This window comes from Gossypium hirsutum, chromosome A13, assembly GCF_007990345.1.
Source record: "Gossypium hirsutum isolate 1008001.06 chromosome A13, Gossypium_hirsutum_v2.1, whole genome shotgun sequence".
NCBI classification, from domain to species: Eukaryota; Viridiplantae; Streptophyta; class Magnoliopsida; order Malvales; family Malvaceae; genus Gossypium; species Gossypium hirsutum.
The window spans coordinates 110792275-110817026 of NC_053436.1; the positions used below are offsets into that span (position 1 = coordinate 110792275).

General features: G+C 30.7%; 5 protein-coding genes across 6 annotated transcripts; 3 read left to right on the forward strand and 2 right to left on the reverse strand.

Moving 5' to 3' along the window:
• LOC107943614 (elongin-C) lies at positions 1 to 3885 on the reverse strand. Of its 2 annotated transcripts, XM_041085931.1 has the most exons (5): positions 3667 to 3885; positions 2870 to 3332; positions 2634 to 2739; positions 782 to 878; positions 1 to 250 (listed from the first exon to the last, which is right to left on the reverse strand). In XM_041085931.1, exons 2-4 carry the CDS (start codon positions 2979 to 2981, stop codon positions 800 to 802), a joined length of 297 nt encoding a protein of 98 aa, XP_040941865.1. In that variant the 5' UTR covers positions 2982 to 3332; positions 3667 to 3885; the 3' UTR covers positions 1 to 250; positions 782 to 799. The 2 variants fall into 2 exon arrangements, with proteins under 2 accessions (XP_040941865.1, XP_040941866.1); XM_041085932.1 differs by lacking the exon at positions 3667 to 3885 and having other exon boundaries at positions 1 to 277; positions 2870 to 3350.
• A 490-nt stretch (positions 3886 to 4375) lies between these two features.
• LOC107943611 (pentatricopeptide repeat-containing protein At4g01400, mitochondrial-like) lies at positions 4376 to 5266 on the forward strand. Its single transcript, XM_016877384.1, has one exon. It carries the CDS (start codon positions 4376 to 4378, stop codon positions 5264 to 5266), a length of 891 nt encoding a protein of 296 aa, XP_016732873.1.
• A 4345-nt stretch (positions 5267 to 9611) lies between these two features.
• Positions 9612 to 11263, forward strand: LOC107952990 (eukaryotic translation initiation factor 3 subunit G). Its single transcript, XM_016888214.2, has 2 exons — positions 9612 to 10064; positions 10612 to 11263. The coding sequence occupies exons 1-2, from the start codon at positions 9728 to 9730 to the stop codon at positions 11139 to 11141; spliced, it is 867 nt and encodes a 288-aa protein (XP_016743703.2). The 5' UTR covers positions 9612 to 9727; the 3' UTR covers positions 11142 to 11263.
• Positions 11264 to 15742: 4479 nt separating this feature from the next.
• On the forward strand, positions 15743 to 19906 carry LOC107944828 (methylsterol monooxygenase 2-2). Its single transcript, XM_041085934.1, has 7 exons — positions 15743 to 15941; positions 17143 to 17280; positions 17445 to 17590; positions 18123 to 18242; positions 18348 to 18560; positions 18675 to 18755; positions 19585 to 19906. The coding sequence occupies exons 1-7, from the start codon at positions 15912 to 15914 to the stop codon at positions 19670 to 19672; spliced, it is 816 nt and encodes a 271-aa protein (XP_040941868.1). The 5' UTR covers positions 15743 to 15911; the 3' UTR covers positions 19673 to 19906.
• Positions 19907 to 20051: 145 nt separating this feature from the next.
• On the reverse strand, positions 20052 to 23930 carry LOC121212683 (tropinone reductase homolog At2g29290). The gene is made up of 5 exons (XM_041085935.1): positions 23741 to 23930; positions 23412 to 23619; positions 22299 to 22515; positions 21355 to 21461; positions 20052 to 20414 (listed from the first exon to the last, which is right to left on the reverse strand). The coding sequence occupies exons 1-5, from the start codon at positions 23827 to 23829 to the stop codon at positions 20226 to 20228; spliced, it is 810 nt and encodes a 269-aa protein (XP_040941869.1). The 5' UTR covers positions 23830 to 23930; the 3' UTR covers positions 20052 to 20225.
• Positions 23931 to 24752: the final 822 nt, after the last annotated feature.

The following is a 24752-nucleotide window of genomic DNA, read 5'->3' on the forward strand; positions in this document are numbered from 1 at the left end:
TAATCGTGCAAGGAAAGATATCCGATTAACATTGAATAAACAGTCTCGTTCTAAAACCGTGTTCGAGTTATTTTGGTGTATTAGAATCAATCATAAGTCTCACAATAAGTGCATTCATTTACCTACATATAAGTCTATGTTCTAAGTCAAAACAATCACATAAGATAATCATAAATATACCACTATGCATTGGAGCAGAGAAGCTAAAAAGCACGCGACATACATACTCCTCTCGGGCAAGAAAACAGACCTGGAGTTGCACAAAAGAGAAAAATGGCTGAAACACGGAAATAATAGTTACCAATTTATTGCTGAATTCAAAGACCAGAATACGAAAAAACAATAAAAACTGATGAGGTAAATGTACCATGAAGGCCCCTGTACTAAGAGTAAGATTGCATTTTGCCCCCCTTTACTCAGAAAATGAGCAAATTAGTCCCTGTATGTTAGATCAAAGAGCAAATTGATCCTTTCTGTTAAAAATTTCACCCATTTCTATTGTTAAAAATTGGCATGGTTAATAGAATAACCAAGTAGTGACACGTGATGTGCCACATACTTACATTCAAGGACTAGTTTTTAACAGTAGAAATGGATGAAATTTTTAAAAGAAAGACCAATTTACTCTTTGATCTAACATACAGGAGCTAAGTTGCTCATTTTTTGAGTAGAGGGGGCAAAATGCAATTTGACTCCTAAAACAAGAGCCTCTATGGTACTTTTATCAAGTGATGACATTTGTGCATTGAAAAGTTTTGCAATGTTGAAATGAAGATCTTACCTAAAATACGAAAATTGGCTAAGTATGGAGATAATTCGCAGCCATCATCAGCTCCAGAGTCAGTTCGGGTTCAATGTGGAACTCAGTCTCTTTGCCCCTGACAAAATCGTAACCGTTTTTAATAGCGTAAAACAAAAACAGGAAGAGCTCGTAAACATAACTCAAAGTTAAAAACACAGAGAAATGGAGCTGATTCGAGCAATCAACAAAAGTAAACAATGATGGTTCTTGCATAAGTGACTAAGTTCGATGAGGTTGAGAATTTCAATGTTGTTAAAATACCACACCATACATAAAGAGGATATACAAAGAACTTTCTATCTTTGGAAAATATTTAATGTCGTCAAACAATCACTCCAAGATGATAAAACACTCACAGCAAATTCCATATTTTTCACACCAAAATGAATTGGATTCACCTAGAAATTAGCGTTTATATTCAGATGATATTTTTCATAGAAAATCCAACTACAATAAGTGAAACAACTGGAATATTTCAAAAGAAAAGTATCATGGCTCATTCATATCTCGAGAAAACACGATAAATCATCAGATAAGTATGTTAAGCTATCACTGAGAAATCCATTATGCAAATTTACATAGAGAGGAAATGTTTGTAATTTTGATTTCCACTTTAACTACAACAACTCCTATCAAACAGAAGGAGCCGCTATGAATATAGTCAAAGACATCATTAAAAACACTTAACATTTAGTTCTAAATTAGAACAATAAAAGTCTTCCCGCCATACAATTTGATAATTTCACTTAGAACATAATCAAGAAAAAGAACTCTCATAATAGATTCATTGGCATACCATTTATCTTTCTTCTTTTTTTTCTCTTTTAACTTTTAAGCATTTGACTCATTTGCAAATTTAGGCTAATGCTCAAATCAGGAAACAACCTCTACAGTTGCACACATAAGGGTCAAACCCTTCAAAATAATCATATAAGGGCCAAACTTTTATGAAAGTGCTCAAATAAGGACATTTTACATACTCCAACCTAGTTTGTAAAAATTAAGTGAATGCGGACATGTTTAGATTAGAAAGCACTTTAAATCAAATATACTTGAAGAGGAAAGAACAAAAATTCTGAAACCTGATTTACGGCATTTGAAAAGCCCTTATTTGACCATTTTAAAAGTTATGGCCAGCAATCCCTTAAAGGATAGGTCCCAATTTGAGCATTTTAGCCCGCAAATTTATTATTTGTCGAATATGGTTGGCTAGATTCCCATGTGACCATGATTGTGTAATCAAATAACAGTACAAAATTTTCATATGAACACTTTAATGGAAGCAACTAACAATGATATCAATTAGAACCTACTAATAACAAAACAGTAGAGGGATCAAATCCCTAACTTTCAGCATAGTAGAGGGACTAAAACCATAATTAGACACACTGTTTTTGATAATTCACTTACAACATAATCAAGACAATGAGCTCTTAGAGAAAAACAACATTATGAGATTCATTGGCATACTAATTATCAGTTCACATTCGTCTGACATGAAAATTTATTATTTATTGAATATGATCCATGTGTCCATGATTGTATGATCAAATAACAATACAAAATTTTCACACCATCACTTCAATGGAAGCAACTAACAGTAGTATCAATTTGAACCTACTAATAACAAAATAGTAGAGGGATAAAATCCCAAACTTTCATCATAATAGAGGGACTAAAACCATAACATATCGATTCTCCAGAAGCTACAATCCATGGAATTTCTTCCCAAAATCAAACCAAACCAAACATCAATTCATAAAAATAAAAAAATAATTAAAAAAAAACAGCTCACAAAACCTAGAAAATTTATAATAAAAAAAAACCAAACCTGGAATATTGAAGAGACCAATAAAAATACTGACAAATCTTCTCAAGAATCACAGCACTTATCTCCGGGAAAGTCACTTCCCCATGCTCCGCCTCAGCGAAACCACCTTCATCATCAATACCCAAAGTTCAAAATTTAAAAAAAAAATAGGCCTTTCATATCAATAAACAATTAAGAACCCAGAAAAACTCAATTGCCCCCACAAAAGATCAAATTAAAAAAAAAAAGAATTAGACCTGGAGAAGTAAGCATGTTACGGATTGTTTGAGAAACCATAGCAGCTTCTTTGTCGATAACGAATTCCATTCCTTCAGCGCTAATGAGTTTCACTGTGTCTTCTTTCTTCATCTTTGTTGTTGTCGGGTTATTTTTAAATTTTCGATTATCGGCGAATCTTAGGTGAGATCGAGAGAGAGTTCGTCGATTATCGGTGGAGTTTCCCGGAAAACAAGATTTTGGGCTGTAAAGCTCTTAGGGCCGATGATGGCTTTAATCGGGAATGGAAACTTCTAAATCGGTACTAAAAGGATATATATGTTGTTCTTACATCTATGGATTGTACTGGATTTCGGATTTAGAATGATCTCGTTCGGCGCGCGTGAATTTCACGTTGGATGTTTGGGTATTAGGTTTACTTCAAAACGGCGTAGGAAAATGGATAAAGAAAGCCGTGAATGATGTGGTTAAAAAAAGGGTAAACTGAGACATCAAATACGATGGTGTTTAAGTTGAAATCCAATGCATTTTATTTCTAGTAAAAAGATAAAAAGAAAATATTTTTATAATGATATTTATTATTTTGTAAGAAAAATATGTTTTTAATAAAAGTAAAAATATAAGATTCAATATAATTTAACATATGTAATATATATATACCTAGATTACGATACAACCGAAATAAATACTGTTCATAAAAAATTAAATAAATCTGAAATGATAAATTTTAAATATGGTCTTATATTTAAGACTGTTAATTTTTATTTTTTTATACATAATGCAAATATTTTGTAAAGAAAACGAAATATATTAGTACCTTACGACTAAATAAAGGATATGTTCAAGTCTCTCCACTGCTAGAGCCATAGCATGCAGCTGTTCCTCGAATGTTTTTACCATCCTGTGAAATGGAAGAGGATTCTCTTTAAAAAGAAGGTATAAACCTCTTTGAAATTTGCTAATACCGAATTTGGTGGTTGGTGGATGGGGGGGAGGGGGTGTTAGATTCGTGTGAAAGAGTATGGGAAAATTAAGTGTGGCAAGGTTTCTAATTATCCTGTGTGAAAGATAGTTTTTATATCCAACATAGACATTCCAGATAAAATACCTTTATTGTTTGAGGGTTCATCAGATGCTCAAAGAATAAGATTTTGAAGATTTCTCTTGAAAAAGAACACTAAGAAGCTCCTCCAACAATATTCAGTAGAAAATGTAATAATATGCAAAAGAGAAAACTAATAAGCAATGCCATAAAAAAATAAAGGGTAAATTACACCAATAGTCACTCAACTTTAGGGTAGCTGACAAAATAGTCACTTTAATTTCATTTCAGTCACTCAACTTTAAAAAAGTGACAAAACAGTCCTTTCCGTCACAGAGGTCACAGTAAAGTGACATGGCAGATGAAGGTCTCCAGGTGGCCGATTACCACCAATTTAACAGCCCTATCAGCACCAATTTAGGGTTTAAAAAGAGAAAAAAAGAAGAAGAAGAAGAGAAGGAGAAGAAGAAGAGAAAAAATAGAGATGTGTCCAGTTTTCAAATCAACGGCAACCGTCGCTGTCGCCAATAGCTTCCCCTACGTGAGTCTTGAAACTGATATCTTACTCTTCCTTCCTCATCCTCATTCTCAAATTCGGTGGTTCCAAGCACTTCTATCTTGTCAACAACCTTCTCATTCGTCTCAAATCCGATCAAAATCTATGTCGACTCTCTTTTCTTACCTCATCAAAATCTATGCTGAAGCTGATTTATCCCAGAAAGCTCTCAATGTGTTCTACAAAATGCTTGAATTCAATGTTAAGCCTTTACACAGACACTTAAATCATATCCTCGAGCTACTTGTTTCTCATCATGACTTCATCATGCCTGTTTTCGACCTTTTCAAGATTGCCTATAAATACGGTGTTTTCCCCAATACCAAATCTTACAACATTTTGATGGGAGCATTTTGTTTGAATGGGGACTTAAGTATTGCGTACAAACTGTTCAAAAAATTGTTTGAGAGAGGTGTTATGCCTGATATCGAGTCTTATAGGATATTAATGCAAAGGGTATGCAAGAAGAGTCAAGTGAATAGAGCTGTAGATTTGCTAGAAGATATGTTGAATAAAAGATTTGTACCAGATTCATTGAGTTATACTACTTTGTTGAATAGTTTGTGTAGGAAGAAGAAGCTTAGAGAAGGAAGAGCTATGGATGCTGTTAAGGTTTTTGCACAGCCATTACAGTGGAAGAAATCATATCAACTGTTGAGAAATTTTAGATTTCAGGATAACTTTAAGCTTGGATATCAATGGTATCGCCCTTGTTTATACCACTGCAACTTTAGCTGCTGCTACGACAAGTTGCCTGCCTGTCATCACTTTTTTCTTGGCTATGTTAATTTGGTAAATTACACCATCAGTGGCCGATGACAAGAGACGAATTTTGGGTCAGCGGAGAATTATTAGCCGACCAAACAAGGGCGTTATTTCTAGATATGTTGTAATACCAAACAGAGAAAGTGTAGAGATTTGTAGAAGCACTCATTGACTTAAACCCAGCAGCGAAGATTTTGTTTGAACAGATAAGAATTTTTTTTTTTTGAGATGAAGTCCATGGGAAATCCAAGAAATTGAAAGATCGATATTGCCAGGACAACAATGGCGAAAGGTTACAGAGGAAGAGGCAAAGAAGATTTTTTTTTACAGTCTCTTCTTCTTCTTCTTCTCTGTTATTAAAGTTATTCTTTTTTCAATTTTTCTTAAATTGGGTGGGATTTACTGTGTGCATCCGATGTGGCAAGTTAACTTGCCACATCAGTGGTCCCGTTAACCCCCTAACGGAAACTGTTAATCGGTGACTGTTTTGTCACTTTTTTATAACGTTAGTGACTGTTTTGTTATTTTTTAAAAATTGAGTGACTGATATGAAACCTAGGTGACTGTTTTGTTAGTTACCCCAAAGTTTAGTGACTGTTAATGAAATTTATCCAAAAAAAAATTCGAGGTGCTCCAGTTTACCAGCTTTTTAAACCATCGTTGAAACCCCTCAAATCTCAAACACCTCACTGTAAAGTCACTCTACTTAGACCTATCAGTACAGTCCACCTGCTCATCTAGACTCAATCACAGTGTGACTCGTGGCTCTCTCATGACATAAAGTAGGACCCCGATAAAAGAGGCCAAGCAACTCCACTCCTTCCCACCAAAACCAAGTAACCTTCATTACTATTCCATTAAAGCTCTACCTCTCAGTCAACTGCCTCCGACCGCCATACCCGAAATCTGTATCAACAATTTCCTTTGCTTGAAGCTGAATCATGAGAAATAACAACAAATTCATCACATATTTGCAGGTTCCCAATAGCTTCTTTTACCTCTTATTTCCAATATAATGCCCAAAAATAACACCATTACAATACCTTCAAGTATAATATCTTGTTGTTTTCAATTAATTCTGCATTTTTTTTCTTCTGCAAAAGTCCTGTAGCTGAGATGCTAAATCACCAACATTCGCATGCACTACCAGTTATATGTTTACTATAATAATATGCTAAAAAATTATAATTCAAAAGGCCCATAATTTGTTGAAACAGATTAAAAGAATTCGCTATATTTTTCCACATTGAATTATACATGAGAATTTGAATGTTAAGCTTCGATGACAGTGAAGAATTAGTAATCAAACTTCAGGCAGCACAGGCAAAAAATCAGTCAATCAATAAATAAATAAATTCCTGCAATATCCAAACAGATTACTGTATAAAATTTTAAAAAAGTTTACATAGTTCTTTTCAGCAAATAACTTAAACAAATTCCACATTTGAATAAAAATAACCGATTCGGAAAAATTATGACTAAAAAATACCTCGGAGAGTCGATTGCTCTGATTTCTTCATGACCGGAATATCTACAAGCATAATTTTTTTTTTTAAGGAAAAACTCAAATTATGAATAAATTAGAAAATATGGAACAAACATGAGAAATTGATATCGGAGCTTTGGTACAAGATCAGATCCAGAAGAAGCTTCGCAAATTCTTTTTGCGCCTCTCTCTTTCGAAATCTCCATTAGCTATTCAAAATCATCGCCAACAACAATAAACAAAACACTAGGAGAAATCAAAAATCAATAAACACTATCAAATTTGCATTAAATATTATTCAAATTTCTAAAAAGATTACAAATCTATAAACACTATTAATCAAATTATCTTTACCGTTTGTTGATCGAGTGAAGCACGATGAGCGTCCACATGAAAATAAAATAGAAAAAGAAATTTCAAAGAAAAAATTGTTCTTAATTTTGATATTATTTTCGTTGAAGCGCAGAGATTATATATATATCCCTACAAAATTATTTAACCGACTAGAAGCATTTGAATTGGTGTCTGGGTGGTGTAGTTGGTTATCACGCTAGTCTCACACACTAGAGATCCCCGGTTTGAACCCGGCTCATACTTTTTTTTTTACTTAGATTTTAGGTTAAATTCTGCAAATAGTCCTTGTATTACGTATAAGTTATGGATTTTGCCTTTATACTTTTGATCATTTTTCGTCTCTAGACTTTTCAAATTTTAAAATTTTAGTCTTGAGTTTGGCTTCAATATTCAATTTTGTACCTAATTTTTTTTGTCCTAATTTGTACTTAAGTTTAGATTCAATAATCACTTTGGTACCTAAGCTTTTTAATTTGATACTTGAGATTTTTTTGTCCAAATTAAGTATATATGACTTTTTACTAGAGCACACATGTCAAACATTCATTGGGTTATACGACTTGGATTTAGTCATTATACTTTAGTTTGATCATTTTCATTCTTCAGGCTTTTCAATTTTTGAAATTCCAGTATTAAGTTTTGCTTTAATGTTTCAAATTGGCACCTAAGTTCTTTTATCCCAGTCTAGCACTTGAGTTTGGATTCAATGTTCACTTTGGTACCTAAGTTTTTTTCAATTTGATACTTCAGTTTCTTTTTTTCCCAATAAGTACTTAAGTTTGACTTTAATGTTCAATTTGGTACTTTAGCCTTTTTTCCCAATAAAGTATCTATGTTGTTTTTTACTAGAGTACACGTGTTAAACATTCATTGGCTATACAAAATGGATTTAGTCCTTATGTTTTAGTTTGGTGTTCAGTCTCCAGACTTTTCAAATTTTAAAATTCAGTCTTGAGTTTGGCTCCAATGTTCAATTTCATACTTGAGTTTTTTTTGTCTCAATTTGGTTTCTAAGTCTGAATTCAATGTTCACTTTGGTAACTGAGTTTTCTCAATTTGATATATATATTTTTGTCCTAGTTAAGTATATGAGAGTTTGGCATTAACATTCAATTTGGTACTCTAGGCTTTTTTTGTCTCAATTAAGTATCTATATTTTTTACCTGGGCATACATGTCAAATATTCATTGAGTTATACAATTCCATTTGATCTAAGTACCAAACTGATCATTAAAACTAACCTTAAGTACCAAATTAAAAAAAAACTTAAGAAATAATATTAATCTAATATCACAAATTGGAAAATAGAAAAAGTTTTTTATTTATATTATTCATCAAAGAAAATACAAATAAAAATAATTTTAACAGTCACAAGTATCTCGACCGATGTTTGGGTGGTGTAGTTGGTTATCATGTTAGTCTCACACACCAAAGGTCCCTGGTTAGAACTTGAGTTGAAACACTTTTTTTTTTTCTTATAATATGACCAATTCGAAACCGATTAAGACTTTTTTGAATGGTATTTTCATCTTGGTCTTTGAACATTTTCATTGTTGACATTAATTCCAAAAGTTGGTAGCTTTGTCCAATTTGGTCTTTAAACTTATCTTCTATTAAGGTAGGATGATGCGACATTATAAGATTGCGCCACATCATAACTTGATTTTTTTTTTAATTTTTAGATGATGACATGGCACAATTTCAGAGTTCACGTCATTTTACTATTAATACAATCCAATTTCAAGGGCCAAATTGGAAAAAATACAAAACTCAAAGACTAAATATTGCTTTATCCAAATTTTAACTTAAAAGTTAGGTCAAATTCTCCAATTAGTCCCCTATATTATGCATAAGTTATGGACTAATTTGGTCACTTTTAATTTTCGTACTTTTCTAAAGTTAAAATAACAAAATGTAATGAATTTAACAATTACAATTCAGTTCAAAATTCAAAACGTACAATGACTAAAAGTGACCAAATTAAATACGATAACTAAATGCATAACTTACACATAAAACAAAAACTAAAAACAAAATTTATCCATTATTGTTTAACATACAATATGCCATAAGTTTGTATAGTCATCACAAATTTAGAATTAAATCCTTCTACTTTTGTTTATTGGAATTTAGCCCTATTTTTTTTTAAATTCAAGTCTATCTGTTAACATTTTTAAGATTATTTTTTAAAATTCATGTTCATTATAATGTCATTTTTAGTTACATGACTACTAAGTGAATATTTTTTATTTCAAAATGTCACATTAATAAATTTAACAAAAAAATTAATTATATTAACAATTAGACCTAAATTTTGAAATCTAAAAAAATAAAGAGATTCCTAAAAGTATAAAGACTAAATTTTAAATTTTTAAAAAGTGTAAGGACTTATAACATATTTTAACATCCTTAATATTATCCATCTTTATGTATTATTAAAATAAGCCATACTAACTCAAATCGAATTAGGATTTTTTTTTTTAATTTCCTAATGACTCCAAATTGGATTAGGATTTTTACAGCATTATATAAAGCATCTTGAAGTTAAAAAATATAAATAAAAATAAAAGTTACACTAAAAATACTCTCTAGTTACTATTACCGTCTGCTTTTTTTTTTTTTTGACACCTTTCCCGCCATAGTAAAAAGCTTGAAATTTTTATTACTATTCTTCGATGGCAACTGAAGCTACCAAGCAAACAAAGTTCCGATGGGCGGATATTGAAGATAACGACGCCGAGGATTTGACTTACTTATTACCACCGAAGGAAGTAATCGGCCCCGACAAGAACGGGATCAAGAAGGTGATTGAGTATAAGTTCAACGAAGAAGGGAAACAAGTCAGAGTCACGACGACGATCCGAGTCCGAAAAATGGCCGTCGATTCTCCAAGCAAGGAACGGATATTGGAGCGAAGGTCTTGGGCTAAATTTGGAAGTGCTATGGGTGATGAAGATGATGATAGCCGACTCACTATGGTTTCTACTGAAGAAATCTCCCTTGAACGACGCGGTTCGTTTCTTTTTCTCTCGGTTTATTTTGATATGAATTTGATTGTTTTAGGTTTAATTATGAACCGGTCCCTAATAGAGTTTTGAAAATTAGTCACTTTTAGGGGGAGTAATTTTCGGTTTTAATAAAAAAAACCCAAAAATAAACCCATTCAGTTTTGATTTAATCGGGTGGGACGGATTGATCGATTTTGACCTTAATTTAATTGATTAATTTAACCTATTATAGTTTTTGAATTCACGGAACCGAACTGAAGAAAGAATTGATTATATTTAAATTATTTAAAATATATTTATATTTTATATATAGCCATATTTTAATTGAGAAAACCGACTTAATCAAATTAATTTCCTAATTTTCATTGTATACGATAATTAAAATTTGACAAATTAGAATATTTGAACTAATTTCTCAATTTCTGTGAGAAATACTATAAATAAAATTTGACAATTTAGTATATAGGGATTAATTTATAAATTTTTGTAAAATAGTGGATGAAATTTAAATTTAAACATTTATTCTTAAATATCCTTGAAACTACTTATAGGTAGCAAAGTAGAAGAACCAAAGGTTGCTGCCGAACATTCTTTAGCTCAACAAGCCAAAAACGGTGCCGTTCTCATGCTGTGTAGAACATGCGGCAAAAAAGGCGATCACTGGACTGCGAGGTGTCCGTACAAGGATCAAGCTCCACCACCAGCCAATGGAACCGTCGACAAACCTCCGGCATCTGAAACCAGTTCCGGCAAGACTGCCTACGTTCCTCCAAGTAAGAGAGGCGCCGGAGCGAAGAGAAACGGAACCGATATGAAACACAGGGACGAGGAGAATACTATTCGGTTCACTAACCTCTCGGAGGATGCTATGGAATCCGATTTGCGTGAACTTGTCGCACCGTTCGGTCCGGTGAGCCGGGTTCACGTGGGGATTGATCGGAAAACCGGGATGTGTAGGGGATTTGGTTACGTCAATTTTGTGAAGAAGGAAGATGCCGAAAGAGCGGTATTGAAGCTAAATGGTTATGGATATGATAGTCTCATATTGAGGGTTGAATGGGCCGATCCAAGAACCAATTAGATATTCTTCTTTTTTTTGAGAATTATAACTTTATTTTTAATTTAGGTTTTCTTTTTGGGATATTTTAATTTTTAAGTATCTAGACATATTAGGTTTTTTTTATTAATAAATTTTTTTGTGGAATCTAAATTCCACTAATCATTAATAAAATTCAACTAATTTAGTGTAAATTTAATCCAACTATTAGTAAATAACAACTATAAAAAATTATAAAATGGTCACTCAATTATTAATATTTTTTATGATAATCTAACTATGAAAAATTATAAAATGATGACCCAACTATTCAATTTAATCTTTTTTAGTCATTAACAGGACCATGAAGATATAAGTCAATACAATGATGAAATTGCATTTTAGTTCTCATAAAAACATATAACTTCTGTCAGCTTATCTAAAAAATTTTTTAGCTTCGCCCTTGGATACACACACGCACATATATATATATGGAAGAAATCCACTTATATCAATTTATCTAATTATTTGTTTTATGTTTCAATAAATATTAATATATAAAATTTTTTAGAACGATATCAGATCGGTTAAAAATTTTTCATGTATTGACAAGTAAAATTTCATTGATAAATTATAATTTAGTTTTTTTTTCATTAAACATCTTTGAACATCACAAATTTGTGAACCAAAATCCAAACAACTTTCTTATTTGACCTTCCATTCTAATCATCAAATTGACTTGGATTTAAGGTATGTTCTACTTGTCAATGGGTATTGATCCACTGTACCAATTGTCGTCGCTTGGAGTTTGCTAGTTGGATTTTTTCAACAAAAAAAAAACCCTTAACAACAAATGACTTAAATAAAAACTTCGGGATAGCTCAATGATTTAAATGAAAACTTTCGAATAGTTCAATGACCATTTTGTAATTTTTTGAAGTTGAATGGTCAGAACTTAAACTTACTAATAATTTAGTAACATTGAGTGTGATTTAACCTTATAAATGTTGACCGTTAAATAAAAAAATTATGTTCATTTTAAAAGCTATCACCATCAGCCAGTTGGTGATAGAAAAAGAAAATTGAATAATTGGGTAACCAAACAAGAAATTTACTAATAGTTAGGTGTTAGATGACTACTAGTGTAGTTTACCCTGATAAAATTGAAATAATTTATAAGACCATTGGTTGGTGAAAATAATTACCACATTTTCAAATTTGGGTATTGTAGAGGGACTAAAATCAAAATTTGACCAAATATAAAAACCAAATTCGATGTAACACAAGTCCAAGACGTAATTGAAAACTTTGAAAATAAGTAAGTTCTAGGTTCCATATGTGTGATGGTTCTGATAATTGAAAAGGAAATGACGTTTTTTAGTTTTGTTTTTTTTCAATAGAAATAATAAAAGAAGTCAAAAATAGATATTGATAGCTTCCAATCAAATCATACTACCAATTTAAGAAAAAAAATCGTTATCTTATGATTATTTAAAAAAAAAAAAGAGTATTAATACTTTCCAATTTAATCCTTTCATGTCTCTCTCACTCTCACTCTCACAAGGATTTCTTTTTTAATTAAAAATTCATTTTGGTCACCCAAATTTTATATTTCATTAATCAATCTAAATAAAAACATGATTTTCTTTCTTAAAAAATTCTTTCTAAACTCATTGACTTGACACAATTTTTTACATTTGGAAGGGTATTTTTTTTAAGTTAAAAAATTGTCAGTGTTTTAATGAATTAATTAAGCGCTAATTATTTGGACTAAAATCAAAATTATAAAATTAGATGGACCAAAATTAAAATTTGAGCACTATGAAGATCTATATTCAATCCGACACAAGTCTAGGACGTAATTGTATACTTTCAAAATAAGTAAGTTTTAGGCTCCAAACGCGTGATGTTTATGTTTAATGAAAACAAAAATGATGTTTTCTGGTACCTTTTTTTAATTAATTGTATTAGAAAGGAATAATAACATACGATTTAAATTAGTATTTTAAAAAAAATAAAATTAACGTAATATATGTAGATTTATTAATTCCATTTATAGAATTTAAAAACTCCACTCAAATAATAATTCATATTTAAAAATAGGGATATAAAACTATTTTTAGTCCTTTAACTCAGTTAATTTTCTCATATTCGTCTTTAAATTTTTTTATTCGCATTAGTCCTGAAACTTTACAATTTCTTTTCAAATTTGACCGTTAAATTTGAAAACCTTTAAAGTGTGATGATATATTCCAATTTCAGAATGTTACATTATCGCACTTAATTAAATCAAAATTTAGGGATTAAATTTAGAAAAATTTCTAAATTCAAGGACTAAATGTTATTTTATCTCTTTATATATACATATATATATATAACTAATAAGAAAAACACTCGATAGTTTTTCAACCTTGTTAGCGGATATAATACAACGAGTTTTTTGAAGTATAATTTTAATTTTTAAAAGTTATAATTATAATCGCCATCAATATAGTCCGAATAATTATAATCAACAATCAAAATAAAATAAAATAAAATAATACACACTGTGAAACTCAACTAAAATAAAGGGAAAATATTAATTTAATTAAAAAGCATTTTAGTATTAAGCGATTACACTATTATAATCAAATTAAAACATAATAAAAACATTATAATCAGTCAGCATTTAGATCCCGCATTGAAGGATGTGGCTTTGCAAAAAAAATGTAATCCTGTGAACCTTGTAACAGAATACTTGATCAAATGGTTCGCAATTTCGTTCTGGGTTCTTGGAACATGACGAATACGTACCCTCCAGCTCCAGTTAAACAACTGATGTATTAGACACAATTCCATCATACTACTATCGATATATTTATATGATTTTGACCACTTTTTAAGGGAAAAAAATATCAATTTAACACCAATCCAAAAAAATTTAAATTAATCCTCCTATCAATCTACATCTAATCATCATTACTTAAATAATTAAGAGTTGGCAAATAAAAAATAAGATTATAATTTATTGCATGCATTAGAAAACAAAATAATATTTTGTCTATTTATTGAAACATATTTTAGTAATTTCAAAAGCTATGTACTTTCAATTAGATACAAGGGGCAGGGCCTCCAAATATGATAAATTATAAATTTAGTCCCTTTAGAAAATTTAAAATCATATTTTATATAATGTTAATTTTAATATTTAATAATGAGGTTTTAAAAATTATGACCTTTTTAAAGTTGAAAACTCCTCCAGTTCTCCCCTTCACCACTTAGTTACATTTTGGTCAAAACTCTCTTTTTATAGTGTTATATAAACATATAAAATATTCCAAATATAATTTTATGACAACTTGAAACCAATATTTTTTTACAACTTATTCATTTAATCACAAATAAAAAATGTAAGATTATAGCTCACTATTAATGTATAAAGAAAAAATATTAATTTAAATTATCGGATCAAATGATAATAAGTTTAATGTTCTTTTAAATAAAATTTTGGGTTCGAGTTATAGAGAAAAAAAATTATGCACTAAGTTTACTTTTTGTTTTGGTGTATGATCAGAGGCGGATGCAGGGTAGTTGGCAGTGGCTCTGGCCCCCCTAAAAATGAAAAATTTATATTTAAGCCCTTAATTTTCTTTTAAAATTTTAAATTAGTAAAGATAAAAGTATACTTTAGCCCTCTCTAAAATTATAAATATTCGATTTAATCCTTTAAAAATTATAAATATATAGATTATAAAAATTAAAATTTCATTCAACCCCGCCTAAAAATTTATTTTGACTTCGCCCTTATGTATAATCCGACTTGATTTTGAATTTTGTAAAACCTTAAATGTAACTATCAAATATAGAGGCAAAACTAGAGCACAACCCCATAAAGGGGAAAAACAATTTCTCCTATAGTCTTTAGAATTTGTAACTTCTATAAATAATGAAAATGATAAAAATTACATTTTGACTTTAAAAAATTTAAATTAAATTTTAATATTTTAAAATTTAAAATTACTTAATATTAATTTTTACTTAGAATTTGTGGTTATCTCACGTAATAAAGTTATATTTAATGCTGCACCTAACTCTTATTAATACTCAATGCGGATTATTAATACTCTAGTTAATACTAAAGCAATATGTACCAAGCAGCACTGGGCCTTGATGGTAAGTTAGGTTGGCTTCAATAAATTACATTTTGACTTTTAAATTAGGTTTTGAACTTGACAATTATTCTCATTTTAGGATTTGAAATTTTTTTTGTTCAAGTTAATTCTTAAACTTGACAAATATTCCCATATTAAAACATGAACTTTAGGGTTTTAAAGAAAATATTAAGAATTAATGTGGAAACATGTGCCTATTTTAGGCCTAAATGTGGGGTCAATTGTCAAATTTAGGGTCTAACTTGGTCAAAAAAAGTTCAGACTCCAATATGAGCGTAATTACCAAGTTTAGACCTTAAAAAATGATTTAATCATAAAATTCTTTTTAAAAGATTAATGGTCAGATTTGTTTTTTTTAGGATTTAAGGTCAAAATTTTATCAAAAAATAAAAAGGATTAAATTGAAAAAAATGTAGAAGTTAAGAATTAAACTTTGCATTATACCCCAAAAAGTCCATGTAGAAAGCCCTGATTCCATTAGACAGACTATACGGCAATACATCTAGTGGTCTTTATTTACTCGCACTCTATATTCACTCTCTGTATCTATACCTGTCTCTCTATCTCTCTCTGTTTTTCTCTCTCCCGCAAGGATTTAATTTTTTAATTAAAAACCCATTTTGGATTCTCAGTGTTTTGCTTGTCACTTCCAAGCATCACTCTCATGGCTTCCATCATTGAATCTGGTTGGCTGGTAAAAACTTCTGTCTTTTCTTTTCGCTCATTTGCTTTATTGTGGATCTGTTTTTGCTGGGGTTTATGTGGTCTTGGGATTAACTTAGTTCAATTTCAAGGTTTAGGGGTTGATTAGTTTCTGATTATATTTGATTTGAAAATTTTAGATTTTATTTATTTGTTTGTTTGTTTTGGCTGTTTTTTTGGAGGGTGACATTCAAAGTAAATGTAGATGGTAGATAGATGATGGATGTTGATGTTTACAATGCTAAGATTTGTTTAAATATTATTATGCAGTGTTTCTTCTCTGTTATAAACTGAAATTCATTATGCCACCATAGTTTGAATATACATACATACATACATAATTTGAATAATATACTGTTATGGTTTGTTTGAATAATACACTGTTGTGGTTTACATAATTGGGATGATGGTAGCTGCAGAATGGATAATAATTTGGGTTTTGATTCCAAGTCACTGATTTACCATATATTTTTATTATATACACATACATGCATGCATACATACATAGTTTGAATAATATACCGTTGTGGTTTACGTAATTGGGATGATGGTAGCTGCAGAATGGATATTGATTTGGGTTTTGATTCCAAGTCACTGATTCACCTTTTTTTTTTGTTATATACGTATACATATTCAGTTTGAATCATATACTTTTGTGGGTTAACATAACTGGGATGATGTAGCTGCAGAATGGACCTTGGTTTGGGGTTTGAGTCCAAGTCACTGATTCGCCATTTTTTTCTTGTTATATACATATATGTGTATGATATCATTATATAGTTTTAATCTATGTTACTCTGGACTTGGGTGTGAGTGTCAAATGGGTATGTATCTGGCACAAGTATGGTTAGTTTTTTTTCTAAGTTTTTTCATGTATTTGAAGGATCATTGGAAGTGATATCCTCATATCTGTGTGACGGACACGAGTGTTAGACATAGGTAATTCATGAAAAATGAAGACTCAGAGCAACATATATTTTAATGCCATTGATTAGCCACTGAATATGTGTTTCTTCGTTGTGATTATTTAGATCTTAATTTTATTTGGTCTACATCGAAGGATCTTTGATGAATCTTTGATTTTTCTTTCAATCGTTTGAAGCGCGAATTTGTCTAGTTTTGCTTATTGATTCCACCTTTTGACACGTAGTTCTACTAATTAGTTTGAAAAATGTTCTTTGTTTACTGTGCAGTATCTGATCACGCATTTCAGCGACTTCCAACTAGCTAGTATGGGAAGTTTCCTTCTTCATGAAAGTGTTTTCTTCTTATCTGGGCTTCCATTTATATATCTTGAAAGAGCTGGATTGCTAAGCAAATACAAGATTCAGGTTCACTCCATCTTCTTTGCTGCTATCATTGTCGATGGTTATTATTTTTTTAGCATAGAAACCGGCAAGGGGGAGTGAAGGGTTGTTCGTGATGGAAAAACATCTTTCGTTTTTATCTAATTCATAATAAATTAGTTTCGTTTGTAATTTGTGTTTCTACGCAGACAAAAAACAATACCCCTACTGCTCAAGAAAAATGTATCACTCGCCTTCTTTTGTATCATTTTAGCGTCAATTTACCGCTTATGATTGTCTCGTATCCCGTCTTCAGATGCATGGGCATGAGAAGTAGTCTACCATTGCCATCCTGGTATTTTCAGGTTCTTTATATGCTAGAGCCTTTATATTTTCCTTGATTCTTACACCCTTCGATCATAATATCGTGAATTATATTACTTCTCCGAAGGTAAAAGTACCATAGAGGCTCCTATAATAGGAGTCAAATTGCATTTTGTCCTCTCTACACAAAAAATAGGCAAATTAGTCCTTCTACATTAGATCAAAGAGCAATGTAGTCCTTTCTGTTAAAATCTTCATTTATTTGTACTGTTCAAAACTGGCGTATCTGACAGAATAACTAGACATTGATGTGATGTGCTACGTGTATGTCATGTTGACATATAGAGACCAGTTTTTAATAGTAAAAATGGATGGAATTTTCAATAAAAGAACCAGTTTGGTCTTTGGTCTATCGTTCAGGGACTAATTTGCCCATTTTTTGTGTAGAGGGGGCAAAATGCAATTTGACTCCTATTATAGGGGCCTCTATAGATTTGCCTGCATGAAATTAAATTCTCTGTTTTTGAAGCTCTAATTTTTTGCATCCTTTTTTGGTTTCATAGGAAAGTGGTTCTAACTCAGATAATATTCTACTTCATTCTGGAGGATTTTGTGTTTTACTGGGGACATCGTGTTTTACATACAAAATGGCTGTACAAGCATGTACACAGTGTCCATCATGAGTAAGTCCGAGCATTAGATGGTTATACTATTTAAAACTACGAGCAATGTTGTTCGTTCTAGGTTCTTCCGCATGTACTAATCGGATAATCTTATAAACTACACAGATATGCAACACCATTCGGACTGACATCGGAATATGCTCACCCAGCTGAGATATTGTTCCTTGGCTTTGCCACAATTGTTGGTCCTGCCATCACCGGCCCACATCTGATTACTCTCTGGTTGTGGATGGTTCTTAGAGTCCTCGAGACAGTTGAGGCACATTGTGGTTACCATTTTCCATGGAGCCTCTCGAACTTTCTTCCTTTATATGGGGGGTGAGTTCCGTGTTCACTTGTCACTTTGCTTCTTCACGAGTGTGCGTAGTTCTATTGTTTTTTATTTTAACTCATCGGCCATGAAGTAATTGTTCATATTTTTCACTTTTCCAGTGCTGATTTTCATGACTATCATCATCGTTTGCTTTACACGAAATCTGGCAACTACTCATCCACTTTCATTTACATGGACTGGTGAGTTTGGATTTATTTTTCGAATCATTAGTATGCTTTCAATGGTCAGATTGTAGGGGTAAAAGTACTATAGAAGCCCTTGTATTAGGAGTTGGATTGCATTTTACCCCCTCTACTAAAAAGGGCACAGTAATTCCTTTACATTAAATTAAAAAGTAAATTAGTCTTGCTATTGAAAATTCCATCCATTTTTACAGTATCCCTATACATTAGTATGATTTAAATGTGGCATGCCACATATAACTGGCTATTTCGACAGCTACGCTAATTTTTAATAGTAGAAATAGATGAAACTTTTAACAGAAAGGACTAGTTTGCTCTTTGATCTAAATATACAATGGCTAATTTGCTCATTTCTTGAGTAAAGGAGACAAAATGCAATCTAACTCCAAATACAAAAACTATCATGATCCTTTTACCGGTTGTAGGTTATTGTGATTGCCAATATGTTTTTCTTGAAGTACCATTGTCCGACACTTGTGCATGATGCATGTACATGAAGCACTCGATCACTACTCACTAGGAATTTCTTCACGTCGTTCAAATGTTAAACCGACTTTCTAGCATCTGATACACCGTCAAAGGTTTGTCAATTTGGATGTCAATAATCTCGTAAGAAAGTTTTGCGATGAATGTATGCGTTGTTAGAATCCTTCATGTACATGGCACCGTCTGTAATTTTGACGTACCCTTCAAATTTTATCTGTTGTCATTCGAAACCGATCTTGATTCTCATAATAGCCCTCTGGGTTCGGACTTTATTATCCTCCGGAGATCATTTTTCTGTTAATATACATACTAATCAGCAGTGACCGCCCTGTATTCTCAGGATATTCGGTACCGATAAAGGCTACAGAAAGCTGAAAGCACTAAAACACAACGGAGTCGGAGTCGAAGATGACAGCAAGCAAACATAATGGAGAGAAAACTAGTTTCGAGTTTGAGGGTTCGGGATGATTTATTAATCGTTTAATGACTTTAGGTATAATTTATCTTTTTTATTTCAACAGTAATAAAGTGTCATGTTATTGTTTCCATAGGTAATAATTTGGGGTAAAAAAAAATTAAAAGTAGTGAAATATAATTTTAATTAAATATGCCTTTAAAATATGTTTTCAAATAAATAAAAAATATATATATTCAGAGTTGAATAGTCTTTACAAGCATTGTTAAATGGTTAACATATGTCTTTCTAACGTTATCTTAAATAATATTTTAAAAAATATATGTGATATTATTTGAATATTATTTGTGACATCAAAATTTTCTCCTCGTGGCGTATTAAACAATCAGTTTTTTTTTTAATATATGGTATTTTTTATAATTAATATAATATTTTATTTCATATAACATTTTACAAAAGGTAAAATATTTTAATATTAAAAACTTCACTGGCTATGAATCCTCTAGCTTCATAGCTCGTCTTATTTAATCACCACATTTACATGAGAGCTGGCTCACGGCTGTGATTTATTTAGGAAAGTTCAAGTCATTCACTGTCATCCCACCATCAACACAAATAATCTGCCCTGTTAAATAGGAAGCCGCCGGTAAGCACAGGAAAGCCACCATAGCCGACACTTCCTTCGGCTGGCCAAGCCGTCCTAATGGTGTTCGGTTTATGGTTTCCTTTAATCTTTCATCTTTCTCATCGAAAAACTGCAAAAACAAATAAATAAATAAATAGCTGTACTGTAAATATAGTATCAAATTGGTCCCTCCATTGTTAAATAGATCAATATAGTCTCTATGCTATTTAAAAAAAATGAAATAAACCCGAACTGTAACATAGTTTTAACATTTATTATATAAAAATTATCTTGAAAATTATTTTTTTAATTATAGTTTAATTCCAAACAAAATATTTCATTTACAAAACTATAAAAACTTTATAAATATTAACTCTTTTTAACCGTAAATGTTAACTATATTCTAATTTGACCTTATTTGATTCTTTTTAATAGTATAGGAACTAGATTATCCATTTAATAATAGAAAAACTTATTTGATATATCCTCTATAATACAAAGATTTCCTAACTTTCACCATAATTGTCTACTTAATCGGATTCAATTTGAAAAAAAATCAAAATCTTTTCTATCGTTATAGTCGAACTATCAAGCAAACCGATTTGAATATCCTGATAAGATACAAGTTGAATCAAGTTTTTTATAATATACATAAATTTAGTTAGTAATTGAAAAATCTCAATCCGAGCTCTAACTTGAACATAAATTATAGAGTTTGAATTCAATCATAAAATCGAGCTTACTTAATACTAGGTGAACAAGCCTAATCAAATAAGTTCAAGTAATTCTTTTTTTTTTTAAATCTTGAATGAAATCTAAATTTTGAATATGAAATTTGGTTGAGCTCGAATTAAGTTTTGAATGTTGAGTTAAACTTGAGGTTTTTTTACAACATCCTAACTCAATTAAAAGTAAGTTTTTCAAAATTAGACCGATGAATGAATTGGTTAAGTCATAGTTCATTAGTCTGATGGTTCGATTAATAAATCAGTAAAAAAAATATTAAAACTGGTTCAACCAGTTTAAAACCTTTCTTCAAACTGATTTCACCATGATTAAGAGTTTCTTACTTGTTCACTAAGGGGAGTTTTGATTACTCCAGGTGCAATAGTATTAACCCTAATATTATCTCCTGCCCAATCACATGCCAAGTATTTTGCAAGATGGTTCATGGCCCCTGCAACAAAATCACACAATTTTACGTTAAGGCTAAAGCAATAAATTTTTTGTAGAGTTCGGTACAGAATTATAAATTTTTATAAGAGTTAAAACGTAATTTTATTATTGTATTAGCTTATAATTCTACTATTTTATAAAGACTAAATCACATTTGTATCATTCTCAGCGGGCCAAAAATGCAAACTTACCCATATATTAACTTTATAACTCTACAAATTTTAAAGGGACTAAAGCATAAATTTTCCATTGCTTGTTGCCATCTTTGCTTATATATAGGGCTAAGCGTTAAATTGAATTTTGTCCCCTTACTAAAAAAAATTGGATAAATTAATTTTTGTACGTTAGATTAAAGAGAAAATTGATTCTCTCTGTTAAAAAAATTATCTATTTATATTGTTAAAAATTGGTGTAACTGACAGACTAACCAGACAGTTACACTTAGCGTGCCACGTGTATCTCAATCTGATGTACATGGATAAGTTTTTAATAGTAAAAATGGATAAAATTTTAAATAAAAGAACCTGTTTACTTTTTGATATGATGTACATGAACTATTTTACCCATTTTTTAAAAGTAAAAGATAAAATATAATTCGACTTTTAGTATAATAACCTCAATTATAATCTTACCCTTAAACACGACAAAAAAAATATAAAATCTAATGCGAAAATCATCAAATTTTGAATCACAATATTATATGACATGACATGATGAGATAAATAAAATACGGAATTAATTTTTTAACACAAATAAAATAAATCTCATAAATATATATAATACAAATTATTAAGGTATCAAAATTTATATAAATATAAAACATCTAAAGTAATATTACCTTTGTTGGCTCCATATATAGGTGCAAAAGATACAGGTAATATACCAGCAACTGAAGAAATAAACACAATGCTTGTACTGGGTGAAGCTTTCAAAAGGGGATGTGCCAATACACTAATGTTATAAGCTGATTCAAAATTGATACTCGTCAGCTTTGAAATATCTTCCGCCGTGTAATCCGACACCGGTTTCCCCATACTTATTCCCACATTGTTTACCTGCAAAATTTTACCATCCATCACAATTCGGATCGATTTAATTTTTCAACGGGGTCATGTCGGATCGGAGTGGACTTGTGGCGATTTTGATTAGGTTTTTATGTGTATAGACTTGAATTTCATTTTATTCAAGTCTTTGTCTCTCATTCTGAGTAAAATTTGTTAGATTGATATGAATCGAGTTAGTATAAGTTTCAAAATTTTCAAGTTGTTTTGGTTTGTGTCAATATTAGCATCAGGTCAATTTCATTTCTGGGTTACTTAGGGTTAGAGTTATTTTAACTTTGATTAATTTTGAGTTTAGGTCATTCGGGTTTGTGGTTCAGGTTTTACGAGTTGTGTTGTTTTGAGTTCGTATCATTTCGAGTTGTTAAATTATTTCGAGTTTAGTTTAGTTTGAGTTTAGATTGTTAGTTAAAATACATTATAAATTTCAAACCTTTAACTTTACTATTGCACCGTTTAAATTTTTTTTATATATAAACTTTTAATAACCATATCTATTATATATTTTTTTGTGCTCATATATTGAAGGTTAAAATATGTCTATTCTTTATAAATTTAAATTTTAGTCTCTATATTTTTATTTTTAGGAATTTAGTCACTCTAATTTTTAAATTTTTAAATTCAAGTCCAATTGTTAACACGGTTAAAATTATTTTGTTAACTTCAAATTCATTACAACGTCATCTTTTTAATTACATTACTACCAAGTAAATTTTTTTTATTAAATTTCAAAATGTCACACCAACCAATGTAACAAAAAGAAAAAGTGTTAACAATTTGACCTGAATTTTGAAATCCGAAAAGTAGAGAGATTAAATTCTAAATTTATGAATATTATAGGGACCTATGATATATTTCAACCTAAATTGAATGTTAGCGGTAAATCTTACCAGGATGTTAAGCTTCCCATTGAACTCAGAGGACACTGCGTTTAATAGCTTTTCCCTTTGAGCTTGATTCGAAACATCACAGACTGAACCTGTAACTCGAAAACCCTTTGCCTTCCACTCGAGTAAGCAATCGTTGAGCTCGGTTATAGTTCGAGAGCATGTATGTACTCTTGCTCCGAGTCCTGCTAATTCCTCCACAATTGCATACCTAATCATCATCGCATTAACAACAATACTTGGTTTTTTTTTTCCCATATTGACATAAAAGCAAACAAGTTGAAGGCAATAAAGAAAAAGAAAACAAATCATAAAATTCATAGCACAATTACCCGATCCCTTTGGTTCCACCGGTAACAATTGCAGTCATGCCTTGAAGATTCCATCTCTTATCTTTGCTAAACCCATCTGCTTCATCCATTTTCTTCTTCTTCTTTTAGTTTCTAAGCTTCTTCCTCTCCCTGGTCTGTTCTGCAACTTATTTTATTTTGAAGAGAACCTGCTGCAACTTAAATGTATATATAGTGTGTGGGGGGTGGGCGAGTGGGGATGATATCCTCCTCCGTACTGAAACTGACATATACAAAACAATTATTTTTTAAATAAATGATAGAAAAATTAGGGTAAATTGCACCGGAGGTCACTAAATTATTAATAACTTTATATTTTGGTTATTTAACTTCAAAAGTTACAAATAGTCCTCGAACTACTTAAATGTTTTCATTTAAATCACTAAACTATTTAAAAGTTTTTATTTAAGTTATTGGGTGGTTAAGTTTTTTTTAAAGTTTGGTTAACGAGCTCCAAGCAACGATTTGACAATCGATATGATGAATCAATACCCATCAACAAGTAGAATAATTGTAGAAGAAAAGGGGATGGAGAGTTTTTGATCAGTCCAGACGGTGCAAACAAAGAAGACCATACAACAACGATTTTAACAGTCCATGACTTAAAGAAAACTTTTGAATAGTTTAGTGATCATTTTTTTTAACTTTTTGAAATTGAGTGACCAAAACGTAAACTTACTAATAATTTAGTGACATTAGGTGCAATTTACCCTAAAAATTAAACGTGACTTTAGTTGAAATGGTAAAGTTAAAGATAATAAAGAATACAGTGTTTTGGGTTCAAATCTAATGATTTATATATTTTTTTGTAGATTTATTAAAACATATAAAACGCATACTTAGAATAATATTTGTTGCTTTGTAAAAAGAATAAGTTTTTTTGGTAATTTTACAATTGAGTTGGGATCCGGTTAGTAGGTGACACGAATTTAGTCAAACACATTATAATAGTGTAGCACCTACGTAAATTTTACACTTACGGTTACATTTTATA